Below are 18,056 nucleotides of genomic sequence, written 5' to 3' on the forward strand. Positions count from 1 at the left end.
CTCCTCTCACTCTGTCCTTTCAATTTGTTCAGGATCATTTCTCCTTCTCCATTTTAAAAGACAAAGGTAAGACATACTGAGAATAATTTCATAATCACAAACCTGCCCTCCCAATTGGCCCCTGCATCTAACCCCCCTCCCCCCGCCCCGACCTCACCACCCACCAGGGAGGTGGGCCTTACACGGGGCATCGTGCCAAGTTTTGAGCTGGACCCTCTAGAATCTCCAAAGGAAATCAGGCTGGAGGCCAGCAGGGGGAGGCAGCATTCCGAGTGCCCAGCTTGGTCTAGGAGGCATTGAAATTCCAGGGCCGAAGGCCTGAGACAAAGATCATAATGAGACAGGAAGGTGGCATAGGAAGGAGCCCATTTGCATGACAATAATTGAGCCAAGAATAGAAAGCTAGAGGGATGCAAGGGTGAGGCTGGCAGCTGAGCCGGGCTAAACCTCACAAATCAGACTACCCAGCTCTGCTCTGCAGGGGAGGCGGGGGCTCAGCCCTGTGCCAGGTTTTGGGGGTTGGGAGGAGTGGGGAGAAGGACAGGGCACAGGGGATTGTGGGAATGCTGGCCAGGTTGGACTTTGCTTTACTCCTCCTCCTTCAGGCTGGAGCGCGCCTCTGCTTGCCTTCTCCTTTGTATGTGGTCTCTGAGGCTGTAGGGCTAACTCAGTGGGCAGGATGGCTGCTCAGAAAGATCTCTATGACGCCATTGTGATCGGGGCAGGCATCCAGGGCTGCTTCACTGCGTACCACCTGGCCAAACACAGGAAGAGGGTCCTCCTGCTGGAGCAGGTACCGTGTCCCCTCTGCACTCCCGACCTCAGGGACTGTCCCTTTCTCCGCCCCCAAGAGGGTTTTCTGTGGGGTGAAGGCCAAAGGGCCTGATCTTCACAAATTCTATGCAATTTGTAGCTTAGCTGCCTGGTGTGTTTCATGACAATGCAAAGAAAGTTCCACCCTCCCTAAGACCCACTTTGGGTTTCTAGGCACATTTCCTCCTTTTGCTGCCTCCCAGATCCAGCTCTTGACCAAGAAGCGCCCCAGACCCCAATCTCTTCTTTCTTCCCACCCAGTCTCTTCTGTGCCAAAATGGTTGACCTGGCCCAGAAAAGTAATCAGTTCTGCTTTGGGTAACCTTAAATAAAGATAATTTGCCTAGAGGCAAAGGCTGATTTGTCAGTCTAGGAGGTAGGATTCTTCCCTGCATATTTCTGGCCTCTCACCCTGGAACCCTGCAGAGGCTTCTGTTTTTTCTGCCACCTCTGGATAATAGCAGCCTCCTTGTTTGATACACAGGAAATAAGACTTAGGTTTTTTTTTTTCCTTATAGAAAAGTGACCCCATGAAGTGCAGTTTACTGGCCACTGCACATATGACTGGGTGCTGTATATCCACAGCCTTCCCAGGGCAGGTGCACCCAGCCCACCTTCCAAAGGTTTCTACCCTCCCATTCTGCCTACATCTATCCAGGCTGGTTTTGGTTTGTTCTTCTTGGTAATGAGCTGGATTGGTTAGAAACCTTTTTCATTTCTCTATCAGTTTTCTCAAAGCCTGAGGGATTCCTGGTCCAAACTTTCAGGAAACACTCCATCTTTTGCTAAATCTCAACATGGTTCTCTTGTCCTGAGCAATCTGAAGCTACAGAGAAAGAGTCAGCATCAGTTTTCTTGTGCATAAAAATGAGGAGCCTAGACTAGAATGATCTCAAAGGTTCTTTCTGCTTCTCCCTGAGTCTAAGTGGGGCAAGGTTGCAGCAGGATGACTGAAGACTAACTCACAGAGGGACTTTGGGATGTGAATGATGTTAGCAAAAAGGATGCCTGAGTTAGAGCTACTGAAGAAATTCTATCCTGAAGCCAAGTCAGTAACTTGGCCACAAAGGGAGACTGTATGGAAATATTTGAAGAATAAGTGCTCCTTGTTGACAGCACGTGATGAGCGGGCTCCGAAAGGGAAGGGGTGACAGCTGCAGTTGTCTCTTGTCCTCCTTCTCCAGTTCTTCCTCCCGCACTCCCGAGGAAGTTCCCATGGGCAGAGCCGGATAATCCGAAGGGCGTACCCTGAAGACTTCTACACCCAGATGATGGCTGAGTGCTACCAGATATGGGCCCAGCTGGAGCATGAGGCGGGAACCCAATTATACAGGTTGGGTTAGTGGGGGAGAATTCCTTGAATCATGGGGCTCAGCACCTGGGGGTGCTTTTACTATGCAAGAGGGCGGTGCCAGGAATACTTGACATGCAACGGAGGGACACGGGGCCTCCGGAAGTGCCAGACACGTGGAAGCATTCTGCTTGCTGTCATCGTGGTCACCCGACAGGTCCAGCTGGCTCCTGCCAGTCTCTGAGTTCCAGGGCTGGGGTTAGACCATGTGTCCAAGGCTTGCAGGGGTTGTTTGGGGAAAACTGCTGGAAAGACACTGGGCAGATGCTCAGAGCTGGAGTTTGTATCTACATCTCCGTGGAACCGTCAGAGACCCTCTCAGGGCAGGGATTGAAATAGAGGAGGAGGCCTCTGCTTGATTCTTTATATTCCTACTAGTATCACAAACTTTCACGCTGGGTCCTCTCCCCCAGAACAACCCTTATAAATCCATTTCATTCTCTGAATACCTCCTCCCATAGGAGCAAATGGGGATGCTCCTCAGGCTGCATTGCTGACCAGGGAGTGAGCCTGCAGCTATTTCTCTGTTGCCTGCACGGCCTTCTCTGGCCCTTAAGACCCCCCCTCACTGACCTTTCAAATATTCATGGGGAGGAAGGCAGACAACCCAGGAGGCAAAGAGAACTTTTACCAGCCATCCTACCACCCCTCCCGCCTTCTCTGTGGCTCTTAACTGAACTTCCTACAAAACCACTGCTCTACCCTACAGGGTGGCAGTTATTTTAATGGCCAGGAACCAAGAGGTTACTGTTCTGTTGCAAAAACACCATTAACTTAAGAACAAAGTGAAATCCATTATGCAAATACAGCTAGGGCAGCTAATTACAGATTTATTCCAGAGGCAGCTAATACACCCAGCACCCGAATAAAGGAGCACGTCTTGCTGAGGCGTGGCCTGGCAAAGGGACCTCTCTCTGTCAGCCATCTGTGAATACTGCTGAGTATCTTGCGTTAAAAGAACTGCTGAGGCCTTAGAGGGCACACTTCATCCCAGCAGACAAGGAGGCAACTAAAAGATGTTTGGAAAGTGTCTGGAATCTTTCAGAGGGGAGACAATTCTGGAGTCAGACAGGCTTGAATTTGACTTCGTGCTCTACCTCTCACAAGCTGTGTGACCTTGGAAAAGTTTCTGTACCTCTCTGCGCCTCATTTTTCTCACAGGGCTTTGTGAGGATTAAACGAGACTCTTGCGAAATACTTGGCACTATGCCTAGTACTTTTGAATAAATGGCAGTTCCTTCCACTTATTCTGGGTCAGCTGTATCCTATCTCCAGTGAGCAAGGGGGGAAGAAAGGCAGAAGGAGACAGATGGGATGCAGCAACCATGGACATAGAGGGGAAGGGCTGCTGGAGACAGGGAAAGGGACCCTTGGATAGGAGAATCTCATAATCTCACAATCCTTCTCTTTGGCAGGAGGACAGGAATTTGGAAGGGCTTTGGAACCAGGCAGGCCTGGCTCTAGATATCATCTTGCTCTGACATATTTAGCTGTGTGGTTTGGAGCAAGCTGTCTAACCTCTGTGAGACTCAGTTTTCTCATCTGTAAAGTAGGGGTAATAATATCTATTTCCTGTGTCTGTCGTGAGGATAAAGTTTGTAAAGGGCTTGCAATAGTACCTGACAAATCATCATCATCATTATCATTATCACTGCGTGTTTTAGTGCTTAGAATAAGAAACTAAGGCTGTTCTAAAAGTACTTGATCCATGTTAACTCATTTAATTCTCCCCACAAACTCATGAGAGGGTTGCTACTGAGTAGTCAGGGTCTTAACCTGTAGTGCAAGTCACAGAATTACTCAGCTTTCAGTCTAGAACAGAGTTTGGCAAACTTTTTCTGTGAATAGCCACATAGTTTTACCAGCTTTGCAGGCCATATGGTCTCTATTGCAACGATTCAACTCTGCCAACAACTCGACTGTGCCATTGTGAAAGCAGCCACAGATAATATGTAAACAAATGGGCATGGCTGGGTTCCAATAAAACTTTATTTATGGACACAAATTTCAGATAATTTTCATGTCATGAAATATTCTTCGGGACTTCCCTGGTGGTCCAGTGGTTAAGAATCCGCCTTCCAATGCAGGGGACGTGAGTTCGATCCCTGGTCAGGGAACTAAGATCCCACATGCTGAGGGGCAACTAAGCCCGCGTGCCACAACAAGAGAGCCCGTTTGCCGCAACTACAGAGCCCACGTGCTCTGGAGCCTGCATGCCACAACTAGAGAGAAGCCCGTGCGCCGCAATGAAAGAGCCCACGTGCCACAACTAAGACCTGATGCAGCCAAAAATAAACAAACAAACAAATAAATATTAAAAAAAAGAAATATTCTTCTTTTGCTTTTTATCAACCATTTAAAAGTATAAAAACCATCTTGGCTTGTGGGACAGACAAAAACAGGTGATTTGGCCCCTGGGTCATCACTTGCTGGCTCCTGATTTAGGAAATACCACAAACTGGTTACCTTGTCCATCCCCTGCCTCCAAACAAGTTCATGCCTAAATCATCCCAGGTCAGAAGGCTGCTAACGTACATTTAAAGACTGGGACATATCATAGCTCCTCTTAAAAGACTATCCCTATGCTTCACAGCCCCAATTATGGAAAATGAAGAGTAAAGTGAATGTTCTTTGAAAAATCTTTGAAGTTCTATATAGCGCTAGGCATTATTATTATTGTTGTTGTTGTTATTATTAGCAAGTCCTTTCTTATGGCCAACCTAATTTACTCAGGCACACTAATTTATTTGGTTCTTTTACTTAGTAGAGACACAGAACAGATACTTCCTATTCCAATTCCTTTAGCTTTTGTTCCTAATTCTGATTTTCTAAATGATTCATCAGCTGTGTGATTCTTATTCTCCTAGGTTCTTCTGGAAGAACCAGCACAATATCATAATTGAACTGATAGATATGAACATATTTACTTAATGATATCTGATGATGATTTAAAAAAAAAACCTTCAGGAGTTGATAAGGTGGTTGTCCAATTCTCTTCATTCTCTTCTGCTGCTTCCTGTGACAGTGGCATACTAAATATGGGTGGCTCAGGATATTTGCATATATTCTGGGAACAGACGATGACACATGTGTCAGATCACAAGGTCTGAATCTTTTGTGATGTGTACAGCCAGGATGCTGATACCAAGAGCAAATCCCAGCTCTGTGGCCCATCTCTTTCCTGCCCCACCTTCTCCCTTTGAGTCCTACTATCTAGCTCCTGACCCGGGCTGCCCCTGCTTAGCTGACAATATCAGACAAGATCACAGCCGTAGGCAGTACAGCTGCTGCCAGAACCTGGTGGCCCCCTGCGCAGCTGCTGCTTCCTGTGTCTGCGAAGTGTCTGGCTTGTCAGCCACATCCCCTCCCTGGAGCAGTCTTTGTTAACCAATTCCACCTCGGCCCACTGAGCAGAAGATGAAACGCCAAGAGCTCCTCCAAAACCAACAAAGACAGCAGCCATTACCGAGTCCCTGTTGGAGTCCCTTCCCCAAGGTGACTCTGAGAGCTGGCTTTCCTGGCACTTTTAACCCAGAGCGGGGAAAGCTGGAGCTTGGGTTGGGAAATGGCAGATGCAGGGAGAGCTGTCTGCCCCTCTCAAATCCTCCCCACTCCATCCTGCCTCCTGTCCTGCTATAGTAAATGGTGGAAATCCCTCATCACCAACTCCCTACATCATGTCTGAGGCTTTAGTTGGGCCATAGAGAAGTCAACAAGGCCCTTGGGAGGAATCTTTGATTATCTCTTCCTAGGGCTGGATCCAGCTAGGGTTGGGAGGAAGGCACAGTTAGTACCAAATGCTCTGATGGTGTTCTGGGACTTGGGAGCTGGACTCTTTCCAGGGATCCCCAGCACCCCAGCCTCACTACAAGGTGCCATCTTTCTAGACCAGCCCTGACCGCTCATTTCCTGGTCATTTTTTTTTTTCCTGCAATGCCCTTGTCCCTTCTCACCCTCCTCCTCCCCAAACTTCGTAGCCTGGATCTGAGCAGAAAAAGAGGAAAGGGGGGCCCAGAGCATAGGGATGAGAAATTGATGCAGAATAAGCAGACTGTTTATTGGGATCTAGGAAAAGCCATTAAGAAAATAAGCACTTAAATGATTTTCAATCTGTGCATGGAAGTCATCTATCTTCATATTGGGGGAAAAAGGCCCATTCTCCGATCCCGGTTTTGATTGACTGATTTCCAATTCTCTAAGCATCTCCCACAGGAGCCTCTCACCTATTTCCCATAATGACAGGCCTTTGCATTTCCAGGCAGTGTTTTACATTTATTTCCGATTTGCTCATAATGGTCAAAAATCTCTCTCCAATCCAAGGCATTTCTCTGGCAGTGCATGGTTTCCCTCAGGCCAAATAGCTCAGCTGTGATCCACGGAAAATGAGAATTTCCCAAACGCATCTCCGGACTAGGGGAGGGTCCAGCATCACAAATTCAGATGGAAAATTTCCCACTGTTAGATCAATATCTGGGCTAAGAAATAAATGCCACAGGGGCAGAGAGCTGGAGCAAAATGATTACAATTGGCACAATTACATTCACCGGCAGAATCAGCTTGCTGATTACTCCTAGGGATGGGGAGCTCCCGCTTCATCCACCGCAGGATGGCTTGGGAATTAGAACATCACTCAGCATTTCATAATTCGACAGATTTGCCCGTTGCTTTGGCGTGAGTTCATTTCCTCCATATAGTACATTCCTGAAAGAGGAGTTCTTATTTCAAGGGAAGGAGGAAGGAAGGGAAAGTAACTAAATCTCAGAGTATGTGAGAGACCAAGGCTAGTATATTGCAGGCAGAGGTTAGAATATGCTGCTCTGGAATTTCCGGGCCAGGGATCTGACATTGTGACTGCTAAGGTGAGGTCTTTCCCAGAATTCTACACAGCCACAACCTCATCAGGTACAAAGGGCTCTAGAACGTATGCTTGGGTGACTTAATTATCCTGTTGACCAAGGAGTTTACTAGGCAAGTTTTCATTAACTGAGAACCAATCTGAAGTTCTTTTGGGGCCACAGGAAAAAGACGGTCTGCTGGCTGGTGGGGATTTCTACAGCATCTTTCCTCTGCTGAGCTTTGAAGAGGCAGAGGCGTTCACTGCTTTCTCACCAGTGGTGAATGCTGGGTAGGCGGGGGCCATGGCAAATGGATTGGGCATGCTGCGCGGCTCTGTGTACTGACACTGGCCCCAGGGCCCGCTGTGTCCCTACCCCCTCCCAATCTTCTCTTTAATCCCCCCAACTAGATAATGTGGGATTTTGAAGCATGTAATATCCATGAGACTCCATTATAGGCTATTACGAGCTTTATATACAGTACCTGGGGGATGTGTCAGGCTGATGCTTGTCACTGTGGCTGCTGAAACCGAGAGGGACTACAGGAATGGTCCCAAGGGCCAAAGTGACCCTTCTATTGTTTTGATCAGTTCCCCTCAAAAGGGAGCTCTGATCTCTTGTGACAGAGAGATGGAAAGCATTAAAGAGAAACAGCTCTCATTCTCTTATGGAGGAAGAAACACAGAGGGATGTATAGGGAGAAACAAAATCACTGAATCGCTGAATTAATTGCTGGAGTCCTAAGAGGCCATCTCACCTACTAGGGTTTCTGCATGAGGGCACTATTGGCATTTGGGTGGGATCTTCCTGAGCATTGCAGGTTTAGCATCCCTGGCCCCTGCCCACCAAATGTGAGTGGCAACCCCCAGGCATTGTGACAAGCAAAAAAATGATCCATGCCATTTCCACAACTCCCCTGGTGTGGAACCACCAATAGTCCAACAGTCATGCGTTACAGAGGAGGAATCTGAGGTTGGATCAGCGAGCAATCAGACCAAGGTCACAGAGGGGATGCCAGGACTGGACCCAGGGCCAGAGCTCCCAACTTAGGACCCTTTCCACAAAACAGGCAGCCTCTGAGAAGGAACTGAGAGATAGATGCACAAGAAGAGACAAAACATTATATGACAAGAAAAAAGAACAGGGAAAAGAAACAGCAGGGAGTTGGGGAGGGGAAAGGGGATAAAGAATTGAGATCAAAACAGTGAGTGGGGTCAGGGGACTGGAGGAAAGGGAAGAAATCTTAACAAGTTCATTGAACATTTACCACTTTCTAGGTGTGGAGATAAAAGAGGACTTAGGATCTCTGACCTCAAGGGCAGGATGGATCCTGATGAGGGAAGATGGAGGGATAAGCAAACCAATAGTGAGAGCCAAGGGCAGACTTGGGGATGGGCTAGAAACCAGCGCAACAATACTGGACTGTTACAACAGAATGGAGATGTCTTTGCCTGTTTTTTGAATGTGAGGCCAGGACTCCCCTTGATGCCTGGTCTGGGCCCCTTGCTGAAAAATGACAGAGAAGGCCCAGGGCCCGGACGCAGACTCTCACTCAGGTGTCTTTTTTTTTTTTATAGGCAGACTGGACTACTGCTGCTGGGAATGAAGGAGAATGCAGAATTAAAGATAATCCAGGCTACTCTGTCTAGGCAGGGAGTGGAATACCAGTGTCTTCCATCTGAGGAACTGAAGCAACGTTTCCCCAATATTCGGTTGGCCAGGGGAGAAGTGGGGCTCTTGGAAAAGTCTGGAGGAGTTCTCTATGCTGACAAGGCGCTCAGAGCCCTTCAGGTGATATCCTGCAACATTAGGGGCACTGCAGCTCCTGCTCTGGGCATCCTGGGTCTCCATCAGCCATCCCCTGACCCCCAGTTGGATGAGAGCCTTTGCCCTGCCAGCTTTAGTCTTGACTTTTTGGACTGGGCAGTTTTATATACCCTGCTAGGCCTCGACAATATGGGAGAGGAGGTTTAGATTCTGCCCTCTCTTTTCTGCACTCGATGAAGGATTCTTTGTCCACCAGGGTGAACCACATACGTAACTGATTCGCCCTTCCCTGCTCCTGCCCTTTCAGGATGCAATTCGACAGCTAGGAGGCATAGTGCATGATGGAGAGAAGGTGATGGAGATAAAACCAGGGCTACTGGTCGTGGTGAAAACCACCTCCAGGAGCTACCAAGCCAAGAGCCTGATCATCACAGCAGGTCCTTGGACCAACCGGCTCCTCCGTCCCCTGGGAATTGAGCTGCCTCTCCAGGTAAGGGGAGCTGGAAGCCTGAGGGTTGGTGCTTAAGAAAAGAAGCCTTGGACCCAGATGGACTTGAGTCTTCCATCTGCCGCTTGCTAGTGGATGACTTTGGGCAAATTCATTCACCTTCACCTCACTTAGCCTCAATTTTATAACCTATAAAATGGGGACTAGGGCTGTTGGAGAATTAAATTAAATTATATACACACATATATATAACCTTAGGAGATGGCCTGGCCTATAGTAAGCACTCAATAAACATGAGGTATCATTAACTCCTGGGGAGAGAGAGAAGTAGGCTGGATGCAGTTTTGGGAGAAGATTAAGAATAGGGGAAGAGACAGATTCAGCAATTTTTATCCATCATAACATAATGTAACATGTAAATGACATGAGAATTGAGTGAAACAAAGATGGGTGAGTTAATCAGGGCATCTGGGCTTATATTAAAGGGCTATGGGACCCCAGAAATGCTTTCCCCCTTCATTTCCCACTTCTTCTTCCTGCTCCAAGACCCTGCGGATCAACGTGTGTTACTGGCGAGAGAAGGTTCCCGGAAGCTATGGTGTGTCCCAGGCCTTTCCATGCTTCCTGGGCTTCAGCCTGGCTCCTTACCACATCTATGGATTGCCCTCCGGAGAGTACCCAGGGCTGATGAAGGTGAGCGGAGAGGCCAAGAGAAGGCTAATAGGGGTCCAGGCAGATTTGGGGCAGCTATTCTAACTTTCCTCTCACCAGACTCCCTCGGATCCCAGCGGGCAGGAGCAGGAACGGACTTCACTATTCACTATGCACAACACAAGACCCCTGTCTGTCCTGGAGCCCTTCCTTTGCAAACATAGGGTTGGCGGGGGAATGGACAGCTGGGCAAACTAATGTGGCCACAAACAGCATCTGTCAGGACTGGGGAAGGCTGGGATGATGGATGGGGTGCATTCAGTGTACAACCTGCCCCCTGGGTTGGGGGTGGTGTGCAGGAGGCCGGCCATCCCAGCTCACACTGCTCTGATTGGGAGCCAGGTCTGCTATCACCACGGCAACAATGCAGATCCTGAGGAGCGGGACTGCCCTGCAGCTTTCTCAGACATCCAAGACGTCCACATCCTGAGCTGCTTTGTCAGAGATCACTTACCTAACTTAGAGCCTGAGCCTGCTGTTATGGAGCACTGCATGTACATGGTAAGGGTGCGGGCAACTGGGCCAGGCTCTCTCGCAGCCCTGGAGAACAGGGGAATGAGACAGACTGGCCTTGTGCTGCTCAGGCTGGACTCTACCTGACCCCTGACACAGTATGTGACTTGAAACAAATGAGCTCATTTCTGCGGGTCAGTTCACCGCCACCAGAGAGGGCCCACTAGAGGTTATTCGTATTCTTTTTCATTAGGAAACTAGGCATACGTCTGGCAGTCCTTCACTATGTTTCCCAGAAGAGCTCTAAAAGAGTTTTTGGCAAGATGTGCTAGTTGAGCAGGCCTTAGGGACAAAGAGAAGAGACAGATGTCACCAGGGCCTGAGGCATCTTCGCTAAAGTTAGTTTGCACGCGTTAACTGAGCACCTACTGTGTTCATAGCTCTACACGAGAAGAGACAGATGGACAAATGAGAAAGACTGGCGTACCCTAGGGCACTGGCATGCAGAAAGCATTCCTGTGCCCCATTCCTATTCTTTCTGGAAAGAAATCCAGCTGAGTCTCCTCCCTTCTGAGCCTGCGGTTCTCCCTCCTCCCTCTATCCTCAAAGGACACAGGTGTGATTGTTTCTTTCTAGAACACCCCTGATGAGCACTTCATTCTTGATCGACACCCAAAGTACGATAACATTGTCATTGGTGCCGGATTCTCTGGTGAGCCTGAGCGAGGGAAGACGGGGTGCCTTAAAGTTGACCTACCTCAGTGCCAGGCAAAATGGTGTTTTTTTAGTTGAACAGAGAGGGGCCAAAGCATAGACCTTGAGTGCATAAGGGGGTTGAGCGGGGCTATCAGAGAAGAAAGGGTTCTCATGGTGGGAGGCAACTTCCAGCTTTCGGATGCGACCAATGGGAATGTTATCTGGGGACTGTGTAGGGGACATCCAGGGAGTCCAGTACCTGTCTCTGAGGATGCCTGACCACCTGTTCTCCTTTCCCTAGGGCATGGGTTTAAGCTGTCCCCTGTTGTGGGGAAGATCCTGTATGAATTAAGCATGAAATTAATGCCATCCTATGACTTGACACCTTTTCGAATCAGCCGCTTCCCCTGCCTCGGCAAAGCCCACATGTGACTGGCCAGCTGCTTCCCTTCTGTGCAGAGGAGCTGGGAATAAAGCCCTCTTCTGGGAAAGACTTCTCAGAGGAAGGAAGTGGCTGTGAGATGTTATCCTTTTTTCTTGCCCCTCTTCAGTTCCCCATAAACACCAGCTGATTGAATTTACCTTCTTTCCCTAGCCAGCTCCCCAATCCCACACTTCTTTTGCTTCAGAAGTTCAATCAGATATTCTATAATCACAGAGTAGCAAGGACCTTGAAGCTGGATGTCTCAATAAGGAGGGGGCATAAGGACTGGCTCAGGAGACCAAAGCAGTTGTTAAAATTCTCTTCATAGGGGCATTTGATGAATTTGGGATAGATTTGAATAAAGCTGCCTGGGGGAGAGTAAATAAGATGATCTGTAGACCACTAAGGCCCTTGGCATTCCTGTTCATAAAACGAGAGCCACCCTCTATCACAAACTCCTGTAAAATTTGGCTCATCTTGGGTGCACAGTAAATGTTTGTTGCAAAAAATGTGTTGAACAGATAAGTAAATGACTGCATTGCATGAAAGCCTGTGGTGGGCTTTATCTTCCATGTGACCTTATCTCTTATAGACTTTAACTGTCTAAATTAGCACCACAGAATCCATTATCCCAGGACTCCTTGGGGTCTTTATCCCCTCAATGCACCGCACCCTCTTTCTCTGGATTCTTTGTCTGGTTCTCATCCTCTCTCTGGTTCTATAAAGACGCTCAGCTCCCCAGTCTCTCATTAAGGTGTATTGTCAGGTCTTTATGAAGATGGAGCTGTTCTACCAGAAAGGAAGAGAGAGACACACTCGCTTAGAAACCCTGTTCAATGTTTGAATGTTAAATGTGCCATTTTATTATCATTAGGATTGCTCCCACTTAATGAAACGGCATTAACACCGAGTCGGCTGGCCTCCTTGCACTAATTGTTTTGGAAGGAAACAGGCTCATAACTGCCCCAGGGTGGGTGGAGGGGTGAGAGGTGTAAATAGAGGCTCAAGCAAGGCTGAGTGCACTCAGATGAAACCCAAGCAGGAGCATTTCTAGACAGGGCCAGTTTGACCCAAAAGAACAGGAGTTAAAGTGCTCTGGGGAGAAAAAAACTGGGACTGGGCGGGGTGGAAATGTTCGAAGGAATCGCTGAGAGGGGAAGAGTGGGAAATGGAAATAAGAGTAAAAATATTCCCGAAGGAAATAACAACACAGAGGAAATTACTCTTCAATTGCCTTATAGGCCTAGGCACATGGATTAGTACTGATTTCTCCTGGGAATTATAAAAGCCAGCCAATCCTGTCAACCCCATGCCAAGTCTGCTTTTTGGGTGCTCTCACTTAGTTCCCCAAACCACAGCCTCTGTAAAGTGGGAATAATCATATCTGTAAAATGGGAATAATACTATTGATACATTCCATGGATCAACCTTGAAGACATAATGCTAAATAAAATAATCCAGACATAAGAGGACAAGTATTGTATGATTCCACTTGTGTGAGCTACCTAGAGTAGTCAAATTCATAGAAACAGAAAGTAGAATGGTGGTTGCCAGGGGCTGGAGGGAGGGGGGAATAAGGAGTTATTGTTTAATGGGCACAGAGTTTCAGTTTGGGAAGATAAAAAAGTTCTGGAGATGGATGGTGTGATGGCTGCACAACATTGTGAATGTACTTAAATGCCACTCAGTTGCACACCTAAAACGGTTAAGATGGTGCATTGTAAGTTATGTATATTTTACCGCAATAAAGAAAAAGGGAATAATAATACTGTCCAACTCTACAGGAGTATGTGAGGATCAAATAAGATCATTCATTCATTCATTCAACACACAAATATTTGTTGAGTTCTGCTGTATGCCGGGCACTGTGCTAGGCATGGTGGATGTATCTGTGAACAAAACAGATGACAATCTCTACTCTTGTGGTGTTTACAGTTCAGTGAGGAGAAGACGTAAATAATACGTATAAATAAATTGCATTGTACATTAGAGGGTGACAAGTGCGTTGCGGAAAAAACAGAGCAGAATGGGGAAGATAGAGAATGCTGGGGGAGGGGCTGCCCTTTTCAATGGTGGTCAGGGTAGGACTCATTGAGGAGGAGGCATTTGAGCAGACTTGGAGGAGAGGGAGTGCACCATGCAGATACCTGGAGGTCTGTAAGAGAACGTGGTAAATTGTAAAGCAAGGTATTGTGTTATTACTGAGAGAGAGAAAAATGCGGTACAGAGAGGGATCAGTGTAAGATCCTGACAGCTCCCAAGCTGGCAAAGTTGGGGAGGAAGGATGTTGGGAACCTCTCTCTCCCTCTCGTTCCGCAGCTCCCTCTGCTTCTGCTTCTCTCAGTGCCACCCTCCTCCCCCAGCCAGCTGCAGCTCCCCTTCCAAAATATCCAGTCTTATTCAGCTTGCTGGTGACAGCTAAAGGAGGGGACAAGTGTCTAGAGGAGGCTGAGAAAGGACAAGTGGGGGATGCTGACAAGCCCTGCCTGGGCTGGCGAAGTTGCTTTAGAAATGAGCCAGTGTGTCCTAGAAACAGAGTGCAAGCAGGGGCAGGGGCAGGGGGCGTGTGGGGTAGGACGGGTGTGTGTGGGAGGGATGAGGTCAGGGAAGAGTGGAGAGAAACAGGAATTGGATAAGCAGAGACTGGCAACGTGCAGGCCAAGAAGGCAGGTGAGGACCTGCAGGGATGCTGCACACAACCCAAGTGGGAGGAACTGAGCATTTCTTACTGAGGGTGGGATGGGGTCATAGAGGGGAAGAAGGGATGGAGGAAATAGAGTCTGTGGATACGGAGAAGAGGACTAGACATTGTAGGTGGGCTCGGAGGACAACTTGAGGGTTTTGGTAACACTGAAGGATTTGCCAAGCAGACCTACCAGCGTTATCTCCCTGCCTACCTTCTGCTTGAGCGTGGCCAGGCATCCACTTTCAGGCCGACCCTACCTATCTTCAAGATGGAAGAAAATCAAAATAAATCGGGCAGGCAATAAGAGACCTCCGGAAGGGCAACTGGGGTCCTCACAGGCTGCAGGGGAGAGATAAGGGCAGCGAAGAGAAAGAGGCCGGCATGGTTGCCAACCAGACTAAGGAAAACAGAGGCAGGCTCAAAATAGATTGGGGCTGGGGGAGGGAGGAGAGGCAGCCCAGAAAAGAAGGGAAAGCAGAGGCAATCGATGCCACTGCGACTCTGACCCAATTCTTCATTTCTCAGCCTCACCATCTGAAAAATTAGGGGGTGATGGGGAAAAAGGGAAAGACTGAGGAGAGTCAGGGGAAAGTACTTTGAGTCCTAAGGCCTAGGCAATTGTGGGGTACAAATCAGTAAGCCCAGTGTGAAAAAGAGGAGGTATATGGTGTAGTCAGTACGAGTTAAACACTAACCTAACCAGAGTTTGGTAACCCAGGACAGGTTTAAGAGCTTAAGGAGTGTGATTGTAACTTGGAATGAGGTTCACCTGTCTAGTAAGGTAAGTGGCAGCAACAAGAATGAGTTAATCTGGGGGTACTAGGCTGGAGTGACTTGATGCTTGCATTTAACTTCTCAAAAGAGTGATTAAAGAGAATTTGGTTATTGGATATTCTATTTCAATGGTGGGCTTCCCATGCAGCAAGAGGGATTTAGGTTAGAACTCGGGAAATCCATCCCTCTAAGTAGATTTGTGAGATATTAAAACATGTATATAGCACTGCTTAGGGTATTCTTTCCTTGGAAATCTTTAAAAACGAGAAGCCCACCTATTTGGGCCTATATAGTCTTGCCTGAAGGCCAGGACCTCCCAACAAATCTCTGGAAGACTTCTGGCTAGAGAGGAGGTAGGGTCTGAGATGGGATTCTGGGCAGGGAGAATGAATGTAAGCACCTGGGGGGAGAGGTGAGGCATAAGGCAGGCTGGATCTGTCAGGCAGGAAGAAGCAGCAGGGACAAGGGGCAGGATTCTAACACGCAGGACCCAGTGGCATTTACATAACTTTGAATAATGAATAAGCCCAGCTCTGGGGCTCCTAGTCAGCACGCTCATCTGCATCTTTATTAGGCTTTATAAATGATTCAGCTCCCTACCCTTTCCCCCCAGCCCCTGCCCAGCCTGCCCCAAGCATCAGGGTAGTTGATTGCTCATTATTTTAGACTAGATTTGTTTCACCAACATTCAGTGAGGCATGGAGTGGGGGATACAGGAGGGAGGAATAAATCCAAAAGGCAGGTGGAGTGGAGGGGTAGGGGAACGAACAGAAGCAGCAGCCACAGGAAGGCAGGCAGACGGCTGCGAGCTAGGGACGTGGGCATAATTCTCTGAAATGCTCCTGGGGCCAGCATCTTCAGGAGAGAAAGGTTTCTTAGAGTCCCCAAAATGTGCTGGGTTCAAGTCCCACTCAATCCCCGGTTTCCCTTACATCTGTTGCCAAGCCCCCAGCAGGCTTCTCTCTCAGCTCCAGCGCAGTGCTGAGCCACTTGAGCAGCCAGATGAAAACTGCCCCCAGGGAAGTTCTCACTTTTTCCCGAGGCAGGAATTTTGCTATTTTCATGAAAAAAAAAAAATCTACTATGCTTTGCAAGGCCAGAACAGGCACCAGGCATATATTAGGGGAGAAAGTGATAGGAACAGGCCTACATGGTATGTGAATTTGTAGAGAAAGGAATGCTTGTGTCCATAGAGAGTTTGAGCCCACCTGGAAAGAGAAGCCTGGAAAAGATGGGCAGCCCTCAACTCCTCCAGGTAGGCATATTAGTGCCAACTGCTCTGGTCTACTGGCAGGAGGCAGGAGAAGTATTTAATAGCCTGGACGAGGAGTTGGCAGGAAACTGGTAGGGGGAAAGGTAGAGCACTTCTCAGCCCTGGCTGCACATTAAAACCATCAAGAGAGCTTTAAAAAATATGATGCTTGGGCCTCACCCAAGGCCAATTAAATCGGAATCCCCGAGGGAGAAGGCCTTGGGCACAGTAGTATTTCTTAAAAAGCTCCTCAATGATAGGACTTCCTTGGCGGTCCAGTGGTTGAGACTCTGCACTTCTACTACAGGGGACATGGGTTCGATCCCTGGTTGGGGAACTAAGATACTGCATGCCGCGCTGAGTGGCCAAAAAAAAAACCTCCTCAATGTTGTTTGGATGCTGATTTGAACAAGCTAACTTTAAAATATACATATATATATATAATTTGTTACATTATTAATATTTAAAATCAGGAAAATTTAAACACTGGATATTTGGTACTAAGGAGTTATTGATAATTTCTTTTAGGTGTGATAAGAGTATTGTGATTACATTTTAAGGAGTCATTTTCTTTTCTTTGAGGGGTAGATACTAAACAAATATCTTCATTGTAACAAAGTGATATCATATCTGGGGTCTCCTTCAAAATAATCCAAGGGAATGGGGAAGTGGGCCAGGTTCAAATGAAGCAAGATTCACTCTGTGTTGAAAATTGTTGAAGCTGTTTGGTGGATAAAGTTCATTATACTATGTTTTTTACTCTTTGTATACACAACGAAACAAAAACAGTTCCTTGAGTGTTTCTAATATACAGCAAGGTGAGAACCCCAGAGCCAGGCACTCAGCAGGAAAGGGGCCACCATGGCACCTCTGTGGGCACAACCGACTTTAAGGAGACCAGGTTTGTGGGACCCTAAACGATAGGTGAGAGCCTTGTCCTCCAACGCCCTAGGCTTCAGGCAGAGTCACAGGGACCACTTGTGAGGAACCAGAGCTGGCAGTCAGAGATGCACTGGGGGTGTCCAAAGAGCCCTTCAGGCTTCCTCCCCCACCCCAGCACAGCCTCTGGGGACTCAGGATCTATGCATCAGGCCAGGAGGCTGCACCAAGGGGAGCCGCCTGACTGAGGCACCCAGAGCAAGCAATCAGCCTGTCTCTTCTCTCTCAGTCCCTGCCCTCTCTCGACTGACTCCACAGGAGCCAGGCCCCCATCTCAGCCGGCAACACCCCCCCCCTCCAGCCGTCACCACTGTTTCCCAGCGCTGTCACCCCCGCGACGGACTCATCTGCCGCTGTCAGGGAACATTAGCCCAGCGGACTTCATCAAGGACGTGAAGGGAGGCTGAACACCAGTCCACAGAAGTACGGGCACCCAGGCAGCCACCCGCAGCGGCTGCCGGCAGAGCTGTCTGAGCTGCTGAGAGATTCGCGGGTAGCTTGATCTCATTTGCATATCACTTCTTTAACGAACACATTCACAAGAATCCCAAATTCTCAGTTTTCTGCTCTCACCGACAGATTGGATCTCCTCACACTTGTCCCTGACATGGATCAACCATTCCCACGTTCTCCACATGCTCTTGAGAAATAACTTCCCGCCCTGCCGAGGTGCAAGGTATTCCCTCCCCCACCCCGCCCCGCCCCCCCGAACTCAGCCCCGCCTCCACCCCACCTCCACCGGAGCAACCACCAGCTCCACCATCGCGCTCAGCTTAGGGCTCTCTCTCTCCTCCGCTCCATTACCTTCCCCTGATGGCCTCTAGGGGCTGGGCAGGGGAGAGAGTTGGAGGGGGTCTATATAAGAGATTTTTGGAATCTGTGCCTGCGCATCACCCGCTGCCATGAG

The 18,056-nt window shown here is 48.4% G+C and overlaps 2 protein-coding genes across 8 annotated transcripts in view; one reads left to right on the top strand and one right to left on the bottom strand.

Moving 5' to 3' along the window:
* The window catches only part of SEZ6 (seizure related 6 homolog), a 98,064-nt gene that overhangs the window by 77,496 nt on the left and 2,512 nt on the right, over positions 1 to 18,056 (bottom strand). The gene's annotated exons all lie outside the window — the stretch shown is intronic.
* PIPOX (pipecolic acid and sarcosine oxidase) lies at positions 379 to 12,973 on the top strand. Of its 3 annotated transcripts, none has more exons than XM_082372755.1 (8): positions 385 to 793; positions 1,998 to 2,146; positions 8,577 to 8,772; positions 9,074 to 9,256; positions 9,761 to 9,907; positions 10,268 to 10,426; positions 11,015 to 11,090; positions 11,376 to 12,973. In XM_082372755.1, exons 1-8 carry the CDS (start codon positions 680 to 682, stop codon positions 11,504 to 11,506), a joined length of 1,155 nt encoding a protein of 384 aa, XP_082228881.1. In that variant the 5' UTR covers positions 385 to 679; the 3' UTR covers positions 11,507 to 12,973. The 3 variants fall into 3 exon arrangements, with proteins under 3 accessions (XP_082228882.1, XP_082228881.1, XP_082228880.1); XM_082372754.1 differs by having other exon boundaries at positions 387 to 793; positions 8,577 to 8,790; XM_082372756.1 differs by lacking the exon at positions 10,268 to 10,426 and having other exon boundaries at positions 379 to 793; positions 8,577 to 8,790.

Source organism: Balaenoptera borealis, assembly GCF_965194805.1.
Source record: "Balaenoptera borealis genome assembly, chromosome: 20".
Classification (NCBI taxonomy): domain Eukaryota; kingdom Metazoa; phylum Chordata; class Mammalia; order Artiodactyla; family Balaenopteridae; genus Balaenoptera; species Balaenoptera borealis.